The sequence below is a fragment of the Harpegnathos saltator genome, unplaced genomic scaffold, assembly GCF_003227715.2.
Source record: "Harpegnathos saltator strain DR-91 unplaced genomic scaffold, Hsal_v8.6 scaffold845, whole genome shotgun sequence".
NCBI lineage: Eukaryota > Metazoa > Arthropoda > Insecta > Hymenoptera > Formicidae > Harpegnathos > Harpegnathos saltator.
Genome location: NW_020230699.1, coordinates 988,261 through 1,006,709, shown reverse-complemented (window position 1 = coordinate 1,006,709; position 18,449 = coordinate 988,261). Strand labels below are relative to the sequence as shown.

The 18,449-nt window shown below is 49.9% G+C and overlaps 1 protein-coding gene across 4 annotated transcripts in view; it reads left to right on the top strand.

Annotated features, from left to right (window-relative positions):
* The window catches only part of CalpC (calpain C), a 37,963-nt gene that overhangs the window by 9,554 nt on the left and 9,960 nt on the right, over positions 1 to 18,449 (top strand). For 3 of the 4 annotated variants that reach the window (XM_011145181.3, XM_025307336.1, XM_025307335.1), the window contains exons 2-4: positions 6,267 to 6,410; positions 8,803 to 8,872; positions 13,364 to 13,646. In XM_011145181.3, coding sequence (XP_011143483.1) covers positions 6,267 to 6,410; positions 8,803 to 8,872; positions 13,364 to 13,646 — 497 coding nt within the window. Of the gene's footprint in view, positions 1 to 19; positions 266 to 6,266; positions 6,411 to 8,802; positions 8,873 to 13,363; positions 13,647 to 18,449 lie in introns of those variants that run through there. The other variant, XM_011145182.3, reaches the window with a different exon arrangement.

Genomic DNA, 18,449 nt, shown 5'->3' with positions numbered 1-18,449 from the left:
TACTTAAGCGCTGCCAGTAGTCGCACACGCATTGCGTCTACCTCGCTGTCGGCGTAACTCTTCGCGCTCGGCGCGTACGAAGCGGTGCGCGTCTGTATCCACTTAGACGCTGCCAGTAGTCGTAGACGCGCGTTGCGCGTCTCCTTCGCCGTGTCGCACGCGGCTCGTACGACGCGGCGTGTCTGCATCTACTTACGCGCCGCCGCTAGTCTCGCGTTGCGTCTCCGCATTTACTTACATACGCGACTCAAAACTGCGACATCAGGTAATAATTTTGTTATGCACGGCGCACGCTTGAATTTGCCGTATAATTCTACTTAATTTTCTCTCCGCGAAGGTTTCGCAAAACTCATCTCTGCGAGGACTCTGCAGTTCGTAAAAAATTCGTAAAGATGATGAGGATAAAGGATAGAAAAATATTGAACTGTTGGAAAATATCGAAATGCGAACAGTCCAGCGGACACAAACTCCGTCGAGACCGTAGAATATTTGACGTTAGAACCATTAGATTATATTCGAGGACGAATTAAATGAGGAAAATAAGCAGATCTCAATCGAATAGATTCGGTGAGCGAAACTGTTGTTCTGGTTGTTAGCTATTATTTGTGAATCTCCGATCAGTATGTATTGAACAATATATCACATCGATAAACATGTTCTGAATGATACTACGACTCGTTGGCTTTGCCCGCTGGCGCATCAACGTGAACCAATAAGAAATTTCCTGGACGATTCGACAGCAATATTTAGAAGCGACGAACAGGAAAAGGGGATTCTCTTTCTTCTCGGCCTCGGTTTCCTTACGCGTTTCTTTCTTTACGACTAAGACACGTTTTCGGATTGGTCACGATTTTTGTAACTGAATAAATAGTCATTATCGTTGATTTACTACGAGTGCGTGTCACTTTTTACACCGTGCGATCTTCTCGTCTGTATTTCTTGGATCGCGGCCTTCGACTTACAGAAATTTGAGTGCGCAATTATATAGTGCATTAAATGAAATTCCGGTGAAAAATATTTTCTCGTATATTTCACGGTTTTAAGTAGAAGGTACGTGTGTGGAATTAACGTCGAAGTGTTGTCCCGACCTCTAAACGTGCGAGAGAAAGTGCTTGTAAAAAATCTACGCGTCTCTTATTTTTGGCTCGTTTACGATACATCGAAGGCTCGTCAGAATCGGTGAGGGACTTTGCTCAGACCTCGCCTTCTAAGTGAAATCGATCGATTCCCGATGGTGTTTGCTCAACGTGTAGCTTCGGGCTAATTTGACGTAAGAAAAGAAACGCTCGCGCTTTTAAGCGTCAAACGCACGTGCGTGCGCGATATAAATCTCGGTTACGCGAGACGCGAGACGCGGAATATATCCACAAAGACGGAACATCTTCCAGCGACACTTCGTCCTCTCTGCGAAGGAGGGTCTTCACGTAGAATTGCCGTAGCAGTAGTTGGTCCCGATCATTGAACTTGAGCTTCCTGCAAATCGCGTCAAGTAAAAAGACGACTTTTGCACGCTCGACCGAACGGCGCTCGGCCGTTGTCGACGCGCGTCAATCACACGGGGCCGGCCTTGCTCGTTTTGTGGAACAAAGTGAACGTAATAACACGCCGTTGAGACACGTGACCGACGTAAAGTCTTTCCGCCCGGACGGCTCTCGCGCATCTGGAACGTTCTTTACGGAGAGTGACGTGTCGAGAATCGCGGCAGGAAGAATCGCGCGACAAGAAGAAGAAGAAGAAGAAAAAGAAGAAGAAAAATAAGAAGAAGTAGAAGAAGAAGAAGAAGCAGAAAAGGGCTCCTCGCGCGCCCGTTTCCGCACGATCATTCGGCCATCTCGCCGAGTCACGAAGAAGCACGCTGCTTCTCGCCCTGCGAGCTCACCACCTCGCTCGGATGCGCCCGCAGTCTCAAGGCCGCACGTGTAAGCTGAGCGTAAAAATTCTCCGACCGGTAGAAAGTATACGATTAGTCATCAACGATCGCGCCCGTCCGCTCGCCCGCTAGCTCCTTCGCTCGCTCATGCGGCTACCTCAACCTGTTTTTACTTGAAATCATTTTTACCCGCGAGTTTCCACATCGACGTGTCGCGCTGGCTCACAACAAAGAACAGGAGGGAGCCGGAGAGAGGCTCGCACTTTTCACACTTCCGGGCTCGGATTTTTCAAGGCTGCCGTTGTGCAAACGATTTTGCACACTCGATGGAGAGAGACTGCCGCCTCCCACCGATCGTACGTATGCGTTTCTCTTCAAGAACCGCGACTCTGTACGAACACGTCGCAGACACGCCACATTGAGAACCATTCTCGCGTCGCACACGATCCGACGCACGAAGAAGAGGGACGCGACTCCCCCGCGAGCCTCCTCTGCATTATTTCTCGAATGATTTCACGTCCGGTGTGTCGAATCGCGACGGTCGCCGTCACCGCGTTCGAAACGACTCTCGCGTTTAGCGAAGCGTGCGTTCCGCGGAAAAAGTCACGAGGAATCTCGGCCCGTCGTGCCCGCTTGTGCGTTCGGACGGGCAACGCTCGACAGACATGAGCGAGAGATCGATGTCGGTGTGTATCCACGGTTTTATTTCCCGAGGGTGTCTCTCGAGGACTCGTCGGTGCCGATGCCGATGCATTATACACGCGGTGAATTCTCCAGCATCGCCTTCCGCTAAAGCGAGCGCTTGAGCGATCTACTATACACGTTAGGCATATAATAGCTACCATACTCTCGTACCGGTCGAACTAGTTTCATGCTTGGTTCTCCCGCGGCCTTGAGGCACACGCGGTATGCTGTGTGCGTGCGTGCGTGCCCGCGTGTGTGTATGTGTATGTATGTATGTACTACGATGTCTGCGCCGATGGTTGTCGAGAAAGCCTTTATAGCTCGCCTCAGCCGAGGTGGACCGCGCGGATCCGCGCGATACCGCGCTCCACGTTGGCCTTCCGCAATTTTAGTCGTTATAACCGTACTCTCGCATTGCTCTTGGATAGATAAAGTGGCTTTGAGCTCGGACATGTAGATTAAGGGCTATTTTCGCGATTTACAAAGCGGCCGCGGCGGCGGCGGCGGCGGCGGAGATGCGTAATCGCGCACCCGCTTCGCGGCGTTTCGCCTGTGCGAGATTTATGCGAAAATACCAGCTTCGCCCAAGGCTATTGGCTTTCGCTGTTCCTCATGTTTCAGCCGCCGGAAAGACATCTCGCGCACCTCGTGGGAGAATAGTTAGCCGTGAAGTAATCGGTTTGGAGAAAAGGGTGTGAAGCGGCTCCAGTCGACAGACGAGACGATACTAAATCCGCGACGTGCGGGCATGCAATGACGTCGAAATGACGAGAAAATGATGGAATCGTGATAAAAAAATCGTCTCTCTCTCTCTCTCGTCTTCTCGACACGTCATCGTGATTCTCCTATTCGTTTTACCTGGGTATTAGCGGAAAACAAGCGGGTGGGATTCGCGCACAATAGAGACAAGAGAGCCGCGTACGACTCTTTTGTCGAGCGACGACAATGCAAAAAGACACGCCTCAGCCTGGTATGCCAAGGTGCTTTCACGCAACGAAACAGAATTGTTCGCGCGTAGGGAAGAGAGGAGGGCACGCGACGCGCCAGAAAGAAGAAACACAGCGACGAGTCGCGGCGCGAAATGAGGCAGGACCTCTCTGGCCGCCGCGGTAATTATCCGCTGTGCTGTTTTATTACGATCTTAATTGGTGCGCCACCATCGGCGGGATTAGTCGGCTTCGGAACAATGCGCGGGACCGGAACGCGCCGAGCCCCGGCAACGAATGTAATTGAGTATTTCGCAATTGTGACGCTTTCACGACCTCGCGGACGCGGACGCGCTCGCGCCTCTCTCGCCTCTCCCGCATTATCGCCTGCGCGGTGAAAATATGTTATCAGCGTTGCCGTTGCAAAATCTAATGACGGCGTTTCGGCTCACTGACGCGTGGAGGACATCTCTCTGTCTCTCTCCCTCCGTCGCGGCAACGCTCAATGGCCCATCACGGCGTGATGGCGACATTTGTCCGGCGGCGTGAAGAGTCGAGGGCGGAATATTCCTCTTTCTCTCTCTTCCACGCGGGCTATCCTCGTTAAACGAGGACGAGCTGCCTGATATTTCGAGGTTGCTTGTAAAATACGCTTCATAAATGCTAAAATACGTCATTCACGCGATAATACTCAGGAATGAGCACGAATTGCCAGTATCATTCCGCGACGATTGCAAGACGATGGGACGTTCGTTTCTTTTTACGTCTTAATAGCTGTCATCGGCATGTCTACATACCATAACTCCTACTATCGTACTACTTTGCGCGTCGGATTGCCCCGTACAACAGCAGCAGATTTTACGCTGCGCGCGTAATCGATACAGCCGTGTGCGGCAATTTAGTCGTAACGTTTGTATCATAACCGTCGCTAAATTCGCGCACGGAGCATCCGTTCTTGTCGTGTCCTATTCCCGCTTGATACTGATTTATGCTCACGTGAGTACGGGGGCAGCACGCAGGCGGGATAAGTATCGAACGTGTTAATAATCACGAGGTCATTAATATTAATGAATCACGCTGGCGCGCTCGCGCGGTCGATGTGTAGCGCGCGTGTTTTACGAGCGAATATCCGGCGCGATGTTCGCGTCCGCTGGAGGATATTTCTTAATTTCGCTTCGGCGTGTTAGCGCCGTATCATTAGGCACCATTAGACGAGCGAGCCCAGCAGGGTCGCGCGGCACTCTCGCTAACGCTGGTGTAAACCTACCTACTCGATATGAACCGGTCTGGTAGAAAGAAGAAACTGTTGTGCATAAAATTACGCGCAGCAGATACGGCCGGCGAGGCTAATCGTCATAATTCATTCCGACGTGTTTTCGATATACTTCCTCCGCTCTCTTCGTTGCGGAGGAGGAAAAGGTGTCGATGACTCCGAGGAGTCGAGTGGCGCCGAATGCCGAACAAAAGAGCCGCGTCGTTAGCCGCGCGATCGGTGAAAAGCGCGGTCGCGACGAGCGGAGAGAGTGTCGACCTGGATACAATGAGTTCGACAAGACGCATTATCGACGCGCGCGCGCATTATCGAGGTCGCGAACGCGCGCCGGCGCGGCGCGGCGATTAGCGAGTGCGCGAATAGACACTTGGGAGATTGGGAAAGTGATTTGTTGCTCCTCGCTCGGCTGACAGCAGTCTCGTCATTACGAGACTTTTCACAGCAACGATGCATAACGTCTGCCAAGCGGAATTTCGCGAGCTGCTCTCGTCGTCCGAGAGTCTCATCGGGAGGAGATTCGTCGAGGGGGGTTAACAAGCTGCAACTCGCGGCGTGAGAAAGGGCCGGCGAGAGGATTCCAAATAATGCGGGAATGTTGCCGAAAGTGGAAGCACCTCGACGATCTTGTCGCGTGGATTTGTTTCGAGTTATTTCGGACGAGTCTCGCGGCAGAATTGTATCTCTTTCTCCCTTTCTCCCGTCTCTCCCCCTCTCTCGCGTAGGAGTGCGTGAGAAAGCGGCCCGCTGCGTTTTCTCGCCAAAAGCTCAGCGCGACGAGGCGATCGCGAGATACCGAATTCCTCCGAAAATCCTCGCGGATTCACACTTCGCGGAATTTTCTGTCGAGTTTTCCCGCGATGTATCGTCGTGGATATTCCGCGCGTGAGAACACGCGAGGAGCGGTCCCTCCCCCCCCCCCGCAAATCCCGCAATTCAAACGCCGACGTTTGTTAATGCGCATTATTAATCGTCGCGAGAAACGCTCTGCGGGTGAGCTTCGGGAGAGGGTTTTCATACTCGTCTTTTACTCGAGATTGCGTCTTAATTACGAGAGCAGATGGAGAGAAGAATGAAAAGACGATACGCGGACCAGAGGTACTGTTAAATTCTCACCCTCTATTAGTAACGAACTATTAATATTAATTAAGTAGCGTAATCTCTGAACTCGGCTTGGTTAGGAAGTTGCTCGTTAAGAGGATATCGAGTCTTTGTTGTCATGCACACGCCTAATAGCTCCTTCTGCGAAATCCTATCAGGTTATAATGAAGAAGTAACTATCACGACGCTTTGTTCCGATCGAGATGAAACGGGGACGGAGTACAAATCGCGTCATAATTATGATCTCGCCTACGTACGTAGGCTCGACTCGCAGAGTCTACTTTTTCTTTACCCGGATGTCATCGATGAGGACGTAATTTTAATAAAAGCGATATCAGCGACGAGGATCTGAGTCGTGTGTCCGCCGATTTCTGACCCGCTTGAATTAATCGAAGACCGTTCGGTTGCTTTCCAGGACGTGATGAGCGAGTACGAACGAATCAAGCGTTCGTGCTTGAAACGAGGTGAGCTCTGGGAGGATCCAGAATTTCCAGCGACGCAAGCGTCGGTCTTTTATCACCAGACACCTCCGTTCCAGTTTCAATGGAAAAGGCCGAAGGTAAAGTGGCAATTTCTTTTTCTTAAAGCGCTCTCGCTAAGTATACGCTGCGTTAGATTCTCGTGACGGATCATGCTGATCCTCACATGCGACTGATAAATGGGATCGTTCTCATTACATTTTCTCTGCACAATTATCAATTACATACACACCATGCTGCGTGAAAATTACTCGAGAAGCTGCGATCTGTAGCGCGATTAAGATTTTTTTTAATATTATATCTATTATATATATATATATATTTTTTTTAATATTACATCTCAGTAAAATACGAGAAAGAAGGTTTGTGCAGCAAAGCAACAGGTTTTGGAATTGAGTGTAGCAAGCGATTCCGTTGACATAAATTTATTCTCGGTTCTTCATTGTTAATAATCATCAGAAATTGCTCAAGTGTGTAAAAATAATTAAATAAGTAATTAAATTTGTGATGATCTCGTTATGCACATAACGTATCCTTTCCGTTTAAACACGTACTTTACTTTGGCGCGCTTGATTACTCGGTTCGCAGAAATTAATTTAGATAAGCATCTTTATGATCCTTGTTCCCCTCCCCCCAGAGATACCATTCTTGCTCGGCTCAAAGTAGCACAATATGACGCTTGTTTTTTCTCTCGCAAACAAGGACAAAACAGTTAAAAGTTGGCTCACTATTCGGCCGGCTGTTTGATAAGCGATCCGGTTGTTCCTCCGGGAACTACCTGGAACTAAATTGACTTGCTCGGCTCGCTCCAGTTCCTAAGAAGCGGAAAGACGTGCGCAGGACGTGGGACTTAGGAACCGTAACGAAAACAGTTCGCAACCTTGACACGCAGCTTCTCTCTGTCTCCTGCGTGCTTATAATTGTGGAACAACGCGTTTTCTGGTCAGGACGAGACTTAACGGAACCTCTCATCAAGCGTCGAGCGATCTCTCTGCCGTCACCGGCTAATTACTTTACTCATATTTGTGTTTTTGCTTACTCCGCAATTATTCTCGCATCACTTCGCAGATATTTCAATCATTCGAGATACACCCCCGCTCCTATAATGTCCAATCCTTTCGCGATTATCGGCGATCACAAAATCTGTTTTATTTAATCGAAATGCACTTTTGTACAAACCTGTAATGCAAACGTATTCGCCCAGTGGGAGAAAGAGACAGAGAGAGTTTGCTATACTTTTACCCAGATGAGCTTCGATAAACGCACCGAGTATTAAGTAAGAAAATTTATCTCCTGAAAATCACGAAAAAATGTATTCGCTCTTTTTAATTGCGAAATTTATTGCAACAGAGAAGCGTAGTAATCTTTCTTCCACCGACCTTTTCCTTTGTAAACAAGAAAGATCAAGACACCAAACATCACTTGCAAATATCGAATCAATGTCCTCCGCGGAATATCACTCCTCCCGAATAGGGAGACGGCCGAGATCCTTGCAGGATATGAAAATATCGCGACGGGAGTCGGCCAGCGGCGGCGGGATCAACGATCCTGCGACGTCGGGATTACGCAACCCGTACGATGAGACGAGAAACGAGCGAGCGAGCGACAGGTGAAGTCGGCGACGCGTAACCGGAGTCTTTTCTGCTTACCGAACGAGATATTGCGCGGCCGCGGCGCGCCGCCACGTATAATAATTGCGATAAAAGTCACCGAGAGCGCATACGCACATATTCCTACGACAAGGTCGCGGCGATTGCGTAGAGCGCGTGCGAGCGTGCGTGTTGGTGTCGCGCGTTCTCTTAACACCGTCACCGAAGATCGTTCTCTCGTTTGCTGAACCGAGTCACGATCGCGCGCGCCGGCCGGAAATACGCGCCGAAAGGGGCAGGTATTATTCCGACGTGGCGCACGGGATGCGCGCACACAGTGCGGAGAACAGTTATTTAATACACAGTGGTACCGATTATTGCGACACGACGCGCCGCTTCGTGCCGTTAATGTCTGTCATTTTTCCACTTGGCACAAGACAACGCATTCACGTGTGAGCGACTGTTCTGTCGAATAATTATCTCGCCCTCTTCTTCCCCCCTTCCCGTCGCATAATTGTGTCGCGATTATGTCCCGGCACAGATGGGCGCGTATTTCGCAAAGCTACGCCATTGAGAATTAATTGTCGATCAATTATTGGGAATTACAAAAATTACAGCCGAGAATCGCGACTGCGCGCGTGTCTCATTAGTCGAGGGATTTGCCAATCGCGGGTTGGCCGATCAGGAGCTCAAACTCGTCAGATCTTGGAAACTTCTTTGAGGACTATTTTATATCACGCTTTGAGCAAGCATACTTCTTTCCCCTTTCTCTTTGTCTCTTTTCGAATCAATGCCGATTTCGACGGGATTCTCTTCGCCAGCGACTTTTGAAGACTGTCGCGAAATCTGCGAAGAAATTAAAGATGTCTCCTTTTTGTTTCAGGAATTGTGCAATCGACCCATCTTCGTCAGCGATGCGCCGGCTCAGTTCGACGTCATTCCCGGGAAGATGGGTGAGTGTCGCGAATCGGAACACGCAAATGATGAGAGCAACGTATTCTAAAAAGGAAACGCGCGAGGGCAAAGCGCGCGTAAATAAACGCCGCACGAAAGGCATCCAGAAATAATGGAACTGGTCGTTCCGCATTTGCATATCCTCCTTGCCCCGGAGGAATTCCCTCGATAGACGTAATGATACGTTGTGCTCTTGCGCGTGTCTGAAAACCTTGGCTTCCTCCTAGCTCCTCCTTGCGAGGAGCGGGAAAGGTTACGCGAGTTCACTACCACGGGCTTAGTAATCGAATATTAAAAGCTCACGTGTACCATGCACGCGCGTTATTTGGACTTTGACTTTGTTGACGGATTGTTCGACGAACGATTATTTAACAACACCGATCGCACTCCACATGCGAGCTACTCGAAAAACATTAAAGACTAAGTAGTACGATTATTCTCGAGAATATCCGCTGCGAGACATGGATTTTATTTTTTATGTACGAAGCATAGTTTGTTAGGTTTGAAAATTGGAATATTTAATATTCTCGTTAATTTTGCTATTAACTGGATAGCTGGACGTTGATCGAATGTACATTATCCGCCGTATGAACGCCTGCTGACTAACAAGAGTTCCATTTTACACCTTGGTACTTCGACTTTGATATTCGCGCTTGCCGAGTATGATCAGACGTCGCGGGCGTCACTCGAGCGAGAGAGAGAGAGAGAGAGAGAGAGAGAGAGAGAGAGAGAGAGAGAGAGAGAGAGAGAGAGAACGACCCTAAGTATCCAAAGTTAGTATACAACAAACTTCTAATGACGCAATTATCTAAAACCGTCTTGAGAAGAGCTGAAGAATCTCATCCGCTATCTTCACAGCCGAAAGAGCGCGAAACCACACGGACCTTGAAATTACCTCGGTAACCTTTGACGAACGTGAGAGATAACACGTGGCTAGTCGCTAGTCGTGTCACGGGTCGAAGTTGTTACCCTCATTTTTTTCACGTCTGCGAGAGAGGGATGGAGAGATAATCTATTCCCGTCGCAGTTTCTGTGTTTTATTCACTCGTAAACAACGGCATGAAACCGCAGAATATTCTGTTCCGCTTGGAAAACATTCGACAACTTTTATCGCCCGGGATATATGATCCGATACATATATTTATTTATTTAATTTTATTGCCAGCAAAAGCCAGCAGAAATATCGGCGAATAGACTGCTCTGGTTACCTATAGAGTATAATGGCATATAATAAAAGAATAATAATATGCAAGAAAGAAAGTGCAGAAAGTTTCTAAAGACATTCATAATTTGCTTGCTTGAGACAATAACCAAGTGGAAACGATATTGCCAGAAATATCTGGAAGAAACTTCGCCCGAGAAGAGAGAGAGAGAGAGAGAGAAAGAAAAACGTGGAACGTGTGCAACGAAAGCGGGAAAGGCTGAGAGACGTTTCTCCGCGATACTCGAATCAGAGCATTCGAGTGCAACCTTTCAATCGGGAGAAGAGCAAGATGAAATGAAATTGCGACCAGGCAAAAGTTTCGATATTTCTTCGCCGTGTCTATAAAATGTACGTTCGCGAGTTGCAATTGCAGTAGGTGATACCGCGATTGAACAACCAAGACGGCCCTATGTGCAGTCGCGATTTTTCAAACAACCAAGTGTTATATCACAATGATGAGCGATGCGGTTGTTACTCGCTCGCAAGTAGTAGGCTAATGAGGATGACGTATATAATCGCGGTCGAAAGTGCGACGCTCGCGATTGGACTCTGACAGACGTAATATTTGATAAGTGCGCGCGTTCGCGAGACTTATTAATTATGCGTATTAAATTAAATTAGAAAGTCGCGCCAGATACGTAAACGCCCCGTAATTCACTCGAGAGACCGCAGCGCTAATTGCGACGGATCGTGAAAATAGTAACACTTGCTAAATGTTACGTGTCGTATCAAACGTCGGAATTATTTTCTCGCGATCGCGAGCGAGATAGGATCGGCGCGGACGAAACGCGGCGAATAAGATAATATAATGGCTCTCGTCTCTCTCGGCTCGGCACTCGGCGCGGCTCGTATCAACCGCGAAGTCTCTCTCCGGCGTTTCGCTTCAGATTCCTGATCGCTATCGGGAAACGCGAGGACAGGAAATCAAACTAGTTCTCGGCTCTCTCGATGGCAACACACGTCGGGTTGACGCACCGCGCGAAACACGTCCAAGCTGCGGCTGTCGTTTCTTTTTTTTTTCTCTTTTTTATACAATGCAATTATCATAACGAAGTTTCACATTCCCGCCAAGAGAAATCTTTTCCTAATCTCTCGTCTTTTCGCGCGCGCGCGCGCGCGGAACGAGCGATCGCGTTGCGCAAATCGGGTCTACCCGAGCGCGTACCGTCGCGTACGTTATCGCAATTATGAGAGCCGCTCTTCTCATTCCACTCTTGCAGTGCGACTTGCAGTGGGACTACGAAATTGCGCGCGAAACTACGTCCCGGCGCTTTCAACGTATTCGTTTGCTTCGTTTGTTCTACGCGTCAACAATCGTCGACACGAACTCCTTAGTTAAAAACAGCAGGTTTTGTTCGTGATATTTTCCTTTTCCTTTTAATCTCCTCGTCAACAGTCAGATGCGCTCGGCGCTCATCCTAACGAGTCGCTGTAATGATCTCGCTTTCTTCGGGCTTTGCTCTCTCTCTTTCTCTCTCTCTCTCTCTCTCTCGCTCTCTTCGGGTGGCCGCGACCGGCTCGGAAAATTTAAACGAAACGCGTCTCCACGTCGGACGCGAACTAATGCACCGTGGAACGTTCCCTGCGACGGTAATCCCTTCCGCGACTCGCGTGTAATTTACGAGTTGAGTCCTCGCGCCGCCGGAAGTCGAGCGCCCTCCAGTAAAACCATGCAGGCGCGCATTCCTCAAGATATAACTGCGCTTGCTATAGCGCGCGCGCACTCGCGCTCGTACGAGACGTGTCCCGTTAACGTGTACGCAAGCAACAGCACGCACAGCCGGTCGCGGGATGACGACACGTAATGATTTACACCGACCTACATTGCGACATCGCAAATTCGGCGCCCGCCGATCCGCCTACCTACCTACCAAAGTGGCCTTGCCACGTGACACGTGTGTGTTTCCAGATTGGTCCCTATCGCGTGCACAGCTGCGGACCTCACTTCCCCAGGAACTTTATTTATTACCTCTGTAACTTTTAACAGGCGTGTCGTTATCGTTACATTGTCGTTGCGCAGGTATGACGTATGGCGGGGAAGCTGCGCAGCGACGCACCGTCGACGATAACGACACCGTCGTTAAAAGTTGCAGAATGGGTCTGCCGGGAAGAGAGATGATGAGGCTGTTCGGGATGGAATCGCGTTCCGTTCCGTTATTCCCTAAATTTCGATCGTCTTATCTGGAAGAAAGGAAATGGAATTACATTCTCTGACTCTTGGAAATCTTTCGAAATAGTCTCATAACACCTGTGCCGATCATATAGGAGACCAACACATGTCTCGGGCGAAACGTGACGTAACCGCGACGTTGGAATTATGTAGCAAAACTGTCGCTGCGTGCTACAGCGAGGAGAACTGGCTTCTGGACAGAGTGATAGGAACGTAAAATAGATTCGTGCTTGTAAAACTTTGTCGAATTGAAATGAAATAAAGAGAACTAAAGTGACCGGGACGAATGTAACAGGATTTACGAGAGACAGGTCAATTTTTACACATGAGAAGTTATATTCGAGTCCCTGTGCAAATTAAATATATTAAATTTTATATTTGATAATAATTATCATTATATCAATAATTATTATTAAAATTTCAGAAAGCACCAGCTGTATAATGATATAATTATTAGTAATTTTATATATATATATATATATATTAGTATTTATTTTTTTACGATCTTGTCGATTGATCTCGTTGACTGTAAAGTTTCGCTCGACGACTCAAATTGCGCACTCAATGAAAGCGACCAACGAAACCATTTGAAGTTATTGCGGAATGGAAGCACGTAATGACCGAGAGTTAAGCTGCCGTAACTTATGTTTATCTAATTGCTTCTCCACTGGCTGATCCAAACGGAACGCGGGAGCTATTATCGAAAGTGAGCAATGTAAATTCGCGTCCGACGCAGGACTCCGTTCCCGTTTTCCTCTCTTTTCTCGCGTCGAGTGACAAAAAGCCGGTAAACGCGAGCCGCACGATCGGCGATTAGACCTTCGGAAACGAAAGTGAAGTGAGCGACTGCGCGCGCGAGCGGCGCGATAGAGCGTCGGTGTCGCTCCTGGATCCTGGAGAATTTTCTCACGACATTACGACATGTTCCACAAATATATCACAGAGCCGTTGATCTCCTGAAAACAAAGCGTATCCGAGTAATTAGGATCGCTCTTCTTCGCGAAGGCCTCGTCAAAACGAGACTTCCTGCTTCCGATTCTCACGCGATGGATGATTTCGCTCTTTAACACGCTGATGCATCATTAAAGTTGAGCATGTTATATCCTTCGTCAACAGGTGACAAGTGGCTGGTGTCATGCCTGGGTGTGCTGCACCTCAGCAAGGGTCTGTTCTACAGGGTGGTACCGGCCGACCAAGGCTTCGGAAGCGGCGGAGAGCCGCCGGGCTCGCCAACCGCCGAGTACGCCGGGGTCTTCAGGTTTCGACTATGGTGGTGCGGCGCGTGGGTGGAGGTTCTCGTCGACGACCGACTACCGGCGGTCCACGGCAGACTGGCCTTCGTCCAAAGCCGCCACAGCGATCAGTTTTGGCCGGCACTGCTGGAGAAAGCGTATGCCAAGTGAGTTCTGTTCTGTCCCGTCCCGCGCTGATCATCGCGCTTCTCGCTCGCTCGCTCGCTCGCTCGCAACAAATTGAGGCCGTAGAGAAGCGTTTTGCAAGGCGGTTACACAGCGATCTCCCGCCTTTCGACGAGAGATCGTCGGTAATCCGCGCAGGGCGAAGATACAGCGCATTATTATTACGAGCGACGGCGAGGTGCTTTCCGAGCCAGTTTGAGACGGACGGCGAGCCGCCGTGGGCGGCGTGGGCGTCCACCAGGTGGCCGTTCAAGGTGAGCTCACGAAGGCGCGAAGATCGACCTCACCGCGTTCGACCGATGAACCGCGGTCGTTGCCGCGTCTGCGTGTTTCACGTAAATGTGAATAACTCGCCGGCGCGTCGACCTTCTCTCGAAGACGTTATTCTAAATTTGGTCGAGCCTTGAGCGCGCTCCGAGCAGAAACTCCGATCGTTTGCGTTAACGATCGTTAAGGAAATGATGATCCATCGTCGTAGGAAGATTATTTGGTAATACCGTCCCGAAAAAAGAAGAGGAAGAAGAAGAAGATACCTCTCTTTTTTAAGTATTTAAAGCGACATTGATATGCTAACGTATACGCAAATTATCGTCAATAATATTCGGCGGGGCGAATGATCGACGAATGTTTGGGAAAAAAAATTAAGTCTCTCGCGGGAGAGACACGCGCGGCACATCGTGAGAATGTTTACCGTTTTCTGTCCTCCGTAGATGAATTTTCACATAAAGTATTCGACGAAGCAGCTGGATGAGACACATCCTCGTCGTCGTTGATAATGACTGGTGCTTCGAACTGACAAGTCACTCGTCGAGCGTTCGGTGAAAATACACACGTTTTCCGCCGTGTTCCCGGTCGGGAATTATCCACGATTCGATGTCGGCGATGATTCGGAGCTTCGTCCGCGCGTTTCCGACCGAAGCGATCTTACCGAAGTGACTTACCGCGTGAGAGGCGACATTTCGCCCGGATGAAATCCACATATTAATGCGGAGCGTATTGCGTGCGTCGCGCACACGCACACACTCTCGCATGGATGTGTGCACTCAGGTCGCGCCTCACTCGTCATGCAGGTTGACAAGCGGAGCGTAGAGAGCGACGTTGAAGTTGCCCTCGCCTGGGCGGGCAGGAGCTTCATCTCGCGACTTCATCTCCGCGACGTCGGGATCCGTGGCGCGAGTAATCGAGGCGCGAAATCTCTCTCTCTCTCTCTGTCTCTCTCTCTCTGTCTCTCTGTCGCTCCGCGAGATAGAAGCGGAGTTTACGCGGACGGATGGACGGACGGACGAACGGACGACGATGACCGGTTTTGCCGGAGGTCCTTGCTCCTCTTCTTAATCTTCCTCTGATGACCGTACCTACCCACCTCCCTCCCTACACTCCACCGCCTCTTTTCCCTCGTTACCCACGCCGTTTTGCTCGTGTTCTCCTTGTTCTATCTCTTTCTCTCCGTCTTTTTCTCTCCTCTCCTTCGGTTTCTTGCCCCGTCGCGCGAGCGTAAACTCCGTCTGGGCGTTGCTCTCGAAACTGCTCGGCGAGGTGACGACGTCGAAAAGAGAGACGACGAAAGGCGACCGAGAGGCGATCGTGTTGCGATTTTCACGCGAGGCTCGCGTGAAAATCTTGCGCTCGTACGCGCCTCGATATCGCACCTCTCACGCGTGTCCTTGTTGATTTTGCTCGTTACTCGCGGCAGCGGATGGGAATCTTCGCTATCTTCGCTATCTTCGGGCGGAGCGACGAAGTTCTCTCGGGATGGGGGAGAGAGAGAGAGAGAGAGAGAGAACATTTCTGAAAGTAACGCGTTATTTTATGCGCAAGTGCACATCGCGTTGCGCTATCAGGCGTATACAATCGCGGAAGATTGCGCGGATGTTGCCTCGCTCGCGTTACGATTGACTTTCGTTTAACGGTGCAAACACACCCACGCTCATTATATAATCTTCTAAACATTGCTCTTCATCATTTCCTTCGATTCGACGGGTAAGAAATTTCAGAATGCGCTCGCAGCTGCAAGGATGTCTGTCGTGCTTGCAGGTGGTGTAATTATCAAAAGGACACGACGTTAACAAGTTCCTAACGAGGCAACTCGCGAGTAATTTATTTTCATCAGCCGTATTACTCGGACTAGACATATTTAAATAATAATGAGCATGAATATGTAGATCCGCTACGCTCGAGGAAAATCGCGCGCGCGCGTAGAGACCTGAAGAACGCAGGAGTTCTTGCTGCGGCTCTTGCGGTGAGAGGAACAGCCCGACAATATGCTGTCCGTTCGAGCGACGGATCTCCAAACAAGTGATTCGCGGTGTTCGGCAAAACAGCGTATCAGCCGGAGCGCGATATATACGCAGCCAGCCGCTGTGAACGCGCTTTGCCGCACTTTCGTCGCAAAACGCGCGCCACTTTTGCGTCACACACACACACACACAACACACACACACACACAGACACACGCGCGAACGCAACAACGGAGCTCGCCGCGTCGTGTCCGCGCCGTGTTCGGTGAAAGCAGAACAGGACGAGCGCGCGCGAGTTTTTCTTTTTTCTCGCGAGACAACAGCCAGCGCTCCGCCAAAGCGTCCGCGTCGTCGTTGCAATCTCGCGCGCGCGAGATTCGCGCTCGGCTCCTGCGGCGCGCGGCGGAGCGCGTGAGATGAATCAAGCGATTGACATTTGGCGATATGCGATATCGAGAAGCGACGGATACATCGAGGTCGCGGCTCATTAATAATTGATGGCGCGCCGCAGACTCTCGGCGACTTCCGACTCGTCGGTGTCGGAATGTTTAGTCGCTAACTGATGCTGCCTCTTCGGTCCGAAGCGAACGACTTCGCCCGCGATAATGCGTTCCCCTATCGCGAACGCCGATCGTAATTGCGATTACGAGAATGATTGCCGGCTGATGGAATATTATAAGTGGTCTCACCTGTGCGTTTTTACGCGCGTGTGCACGTTCTCTTCGTGGCCTCTGTGTGTGTGTGTGTGTGAGTTGCGCGTGCACGCACGCTCGCGATAAGTCCGGCGCGATAACACGTTTATGGTTTTCTGAGCTTCGAGGGAAACACGCGAGTCGCGTACGCAGCGCGTGTTTTTCGCAGTGAAAAGAAGTTATGCAACGTAATGTCGGTAATTGCGGCACGGGGATAATCGCGAGGCGCATCGCGATTATCTGAATAATTCAGTCACAATGTAATCCTCGTTTGAACGTCCCTTGTAACCGCGCGTTAAGTCATCGGGCTTGATTGCATAAATTGCCAAACGCGCTCGTCGACAGCGCGTAACGCCCGAGAGTTACGTTGCGTTGTTTTTCGAGCGATCGCTGCGCGAGCTGCGTGCATTTGCGTTTGCAGGCTTTCCGCTGAGAATCGTTTCTCTCATCCGGCCAAGTTCCTCCGTGAAACTTTCGTTAAACAAAGCATACATTTACACGCACAGAAACACGTTTGCTTGACGTTCTGACGATAGCCTCTACTACTAGTCGAAATTTGCTATCCATTCTGGCACTTCTCTGAGCTTCGATAAAGTCTCACCACATTTGCCAAGCCGCGAATTTATTGGCCTTTGTAGGCGATTAGCGCGCGAGATTGTAAATTCTTTGCGCGAGGCAAATATGGATCGCTTCATTAATATTGTAACACCGAACGTATCGGGACGACTAGTTTGATTTATAAACACGCAGTCGACACACTTTCGCAATCGACTCTATATTTCTCCCCCCTTCTCTCTCTTTCTCTCTCTCTGTCGTGAAGTCGCGATCGATATAGCGACGAATTAATCGCATATTAATGTCATGCGCGAACCGGTAAATAACCCCAACCTCAACGATGGCACACATTTAGAGATCGCAAAGATCGCGGAACATGCGGTGTATGCGAGGGAAAGAGAGAGAGAGAGAGAGAGAGAGATGAGGTTCGTCAGTCGACCTTTCCTCTTTCACGACGACCCCGCTGTAAAAGCCGACCGATCCGGAACGATCGGCCCAGCTTTAGTAAACCAGTAGCGGCATGAAGAATCGGTTAGAAAGCTCGCTCGCTCGCTCGTTCGCGTGCCAGCATACGCAAGAAGAGTGTGCGCAACGTGCCTCTCGTCGATTTCCATTAGAAAACATCGCCCGTGCGGCCCGCGAATTCCGCCCGGCCGACGCAGACTCGTGTTTCACTTTGTTCACCCGCGTGTTTTCCTCGTGTTTTGTAGAAAGTGTCGCATGTCGAACGGAAAAAAAGAAAAAAACACCGTTGATCGGGCGAACGCGCTCGCGCGAATGGAAAATTGCTCGGGGCTGTGTATCGAAATTTAACAGTTTCTGTAATAACGAAGCGAGAGAGAGAGAGAGAGAGAGAGAGAGAGAGAGAGAGAGAGAGGGGACGGGATGACCGATGCGAGCGGAAACGAAGTCGCGAGGCGACGCGCGCGGGGAGGTTTTTCCCGGAAGATGCGTTAACGTTCGTGCACTGAGTGCACGTGTCGTGCCAGGATATACTCATATCATCCAATTACACGTATATAAATCATTCCTATTATTCTAGACATTCGAGGGCAGCGCGGCGAGCTATTTTACACATGGCGTACATTTTCACATCTCGAAGTTGAGACACGTTCGAATTCGTGGCAACTTGTAACAGCCAACTCTCAGGCAGACTCGGCAGCGAAACGGTCAGTCAAGCTAGTCCGAGTCGGCTACTGAGATTTCGTGCTGCCGGGATATAACGTTATATCCAGTATAATTAATAATTTTTGCGCACACCGTGCGCGCAGACCGACACCCGTGCCTGTGCCGTGGCTCG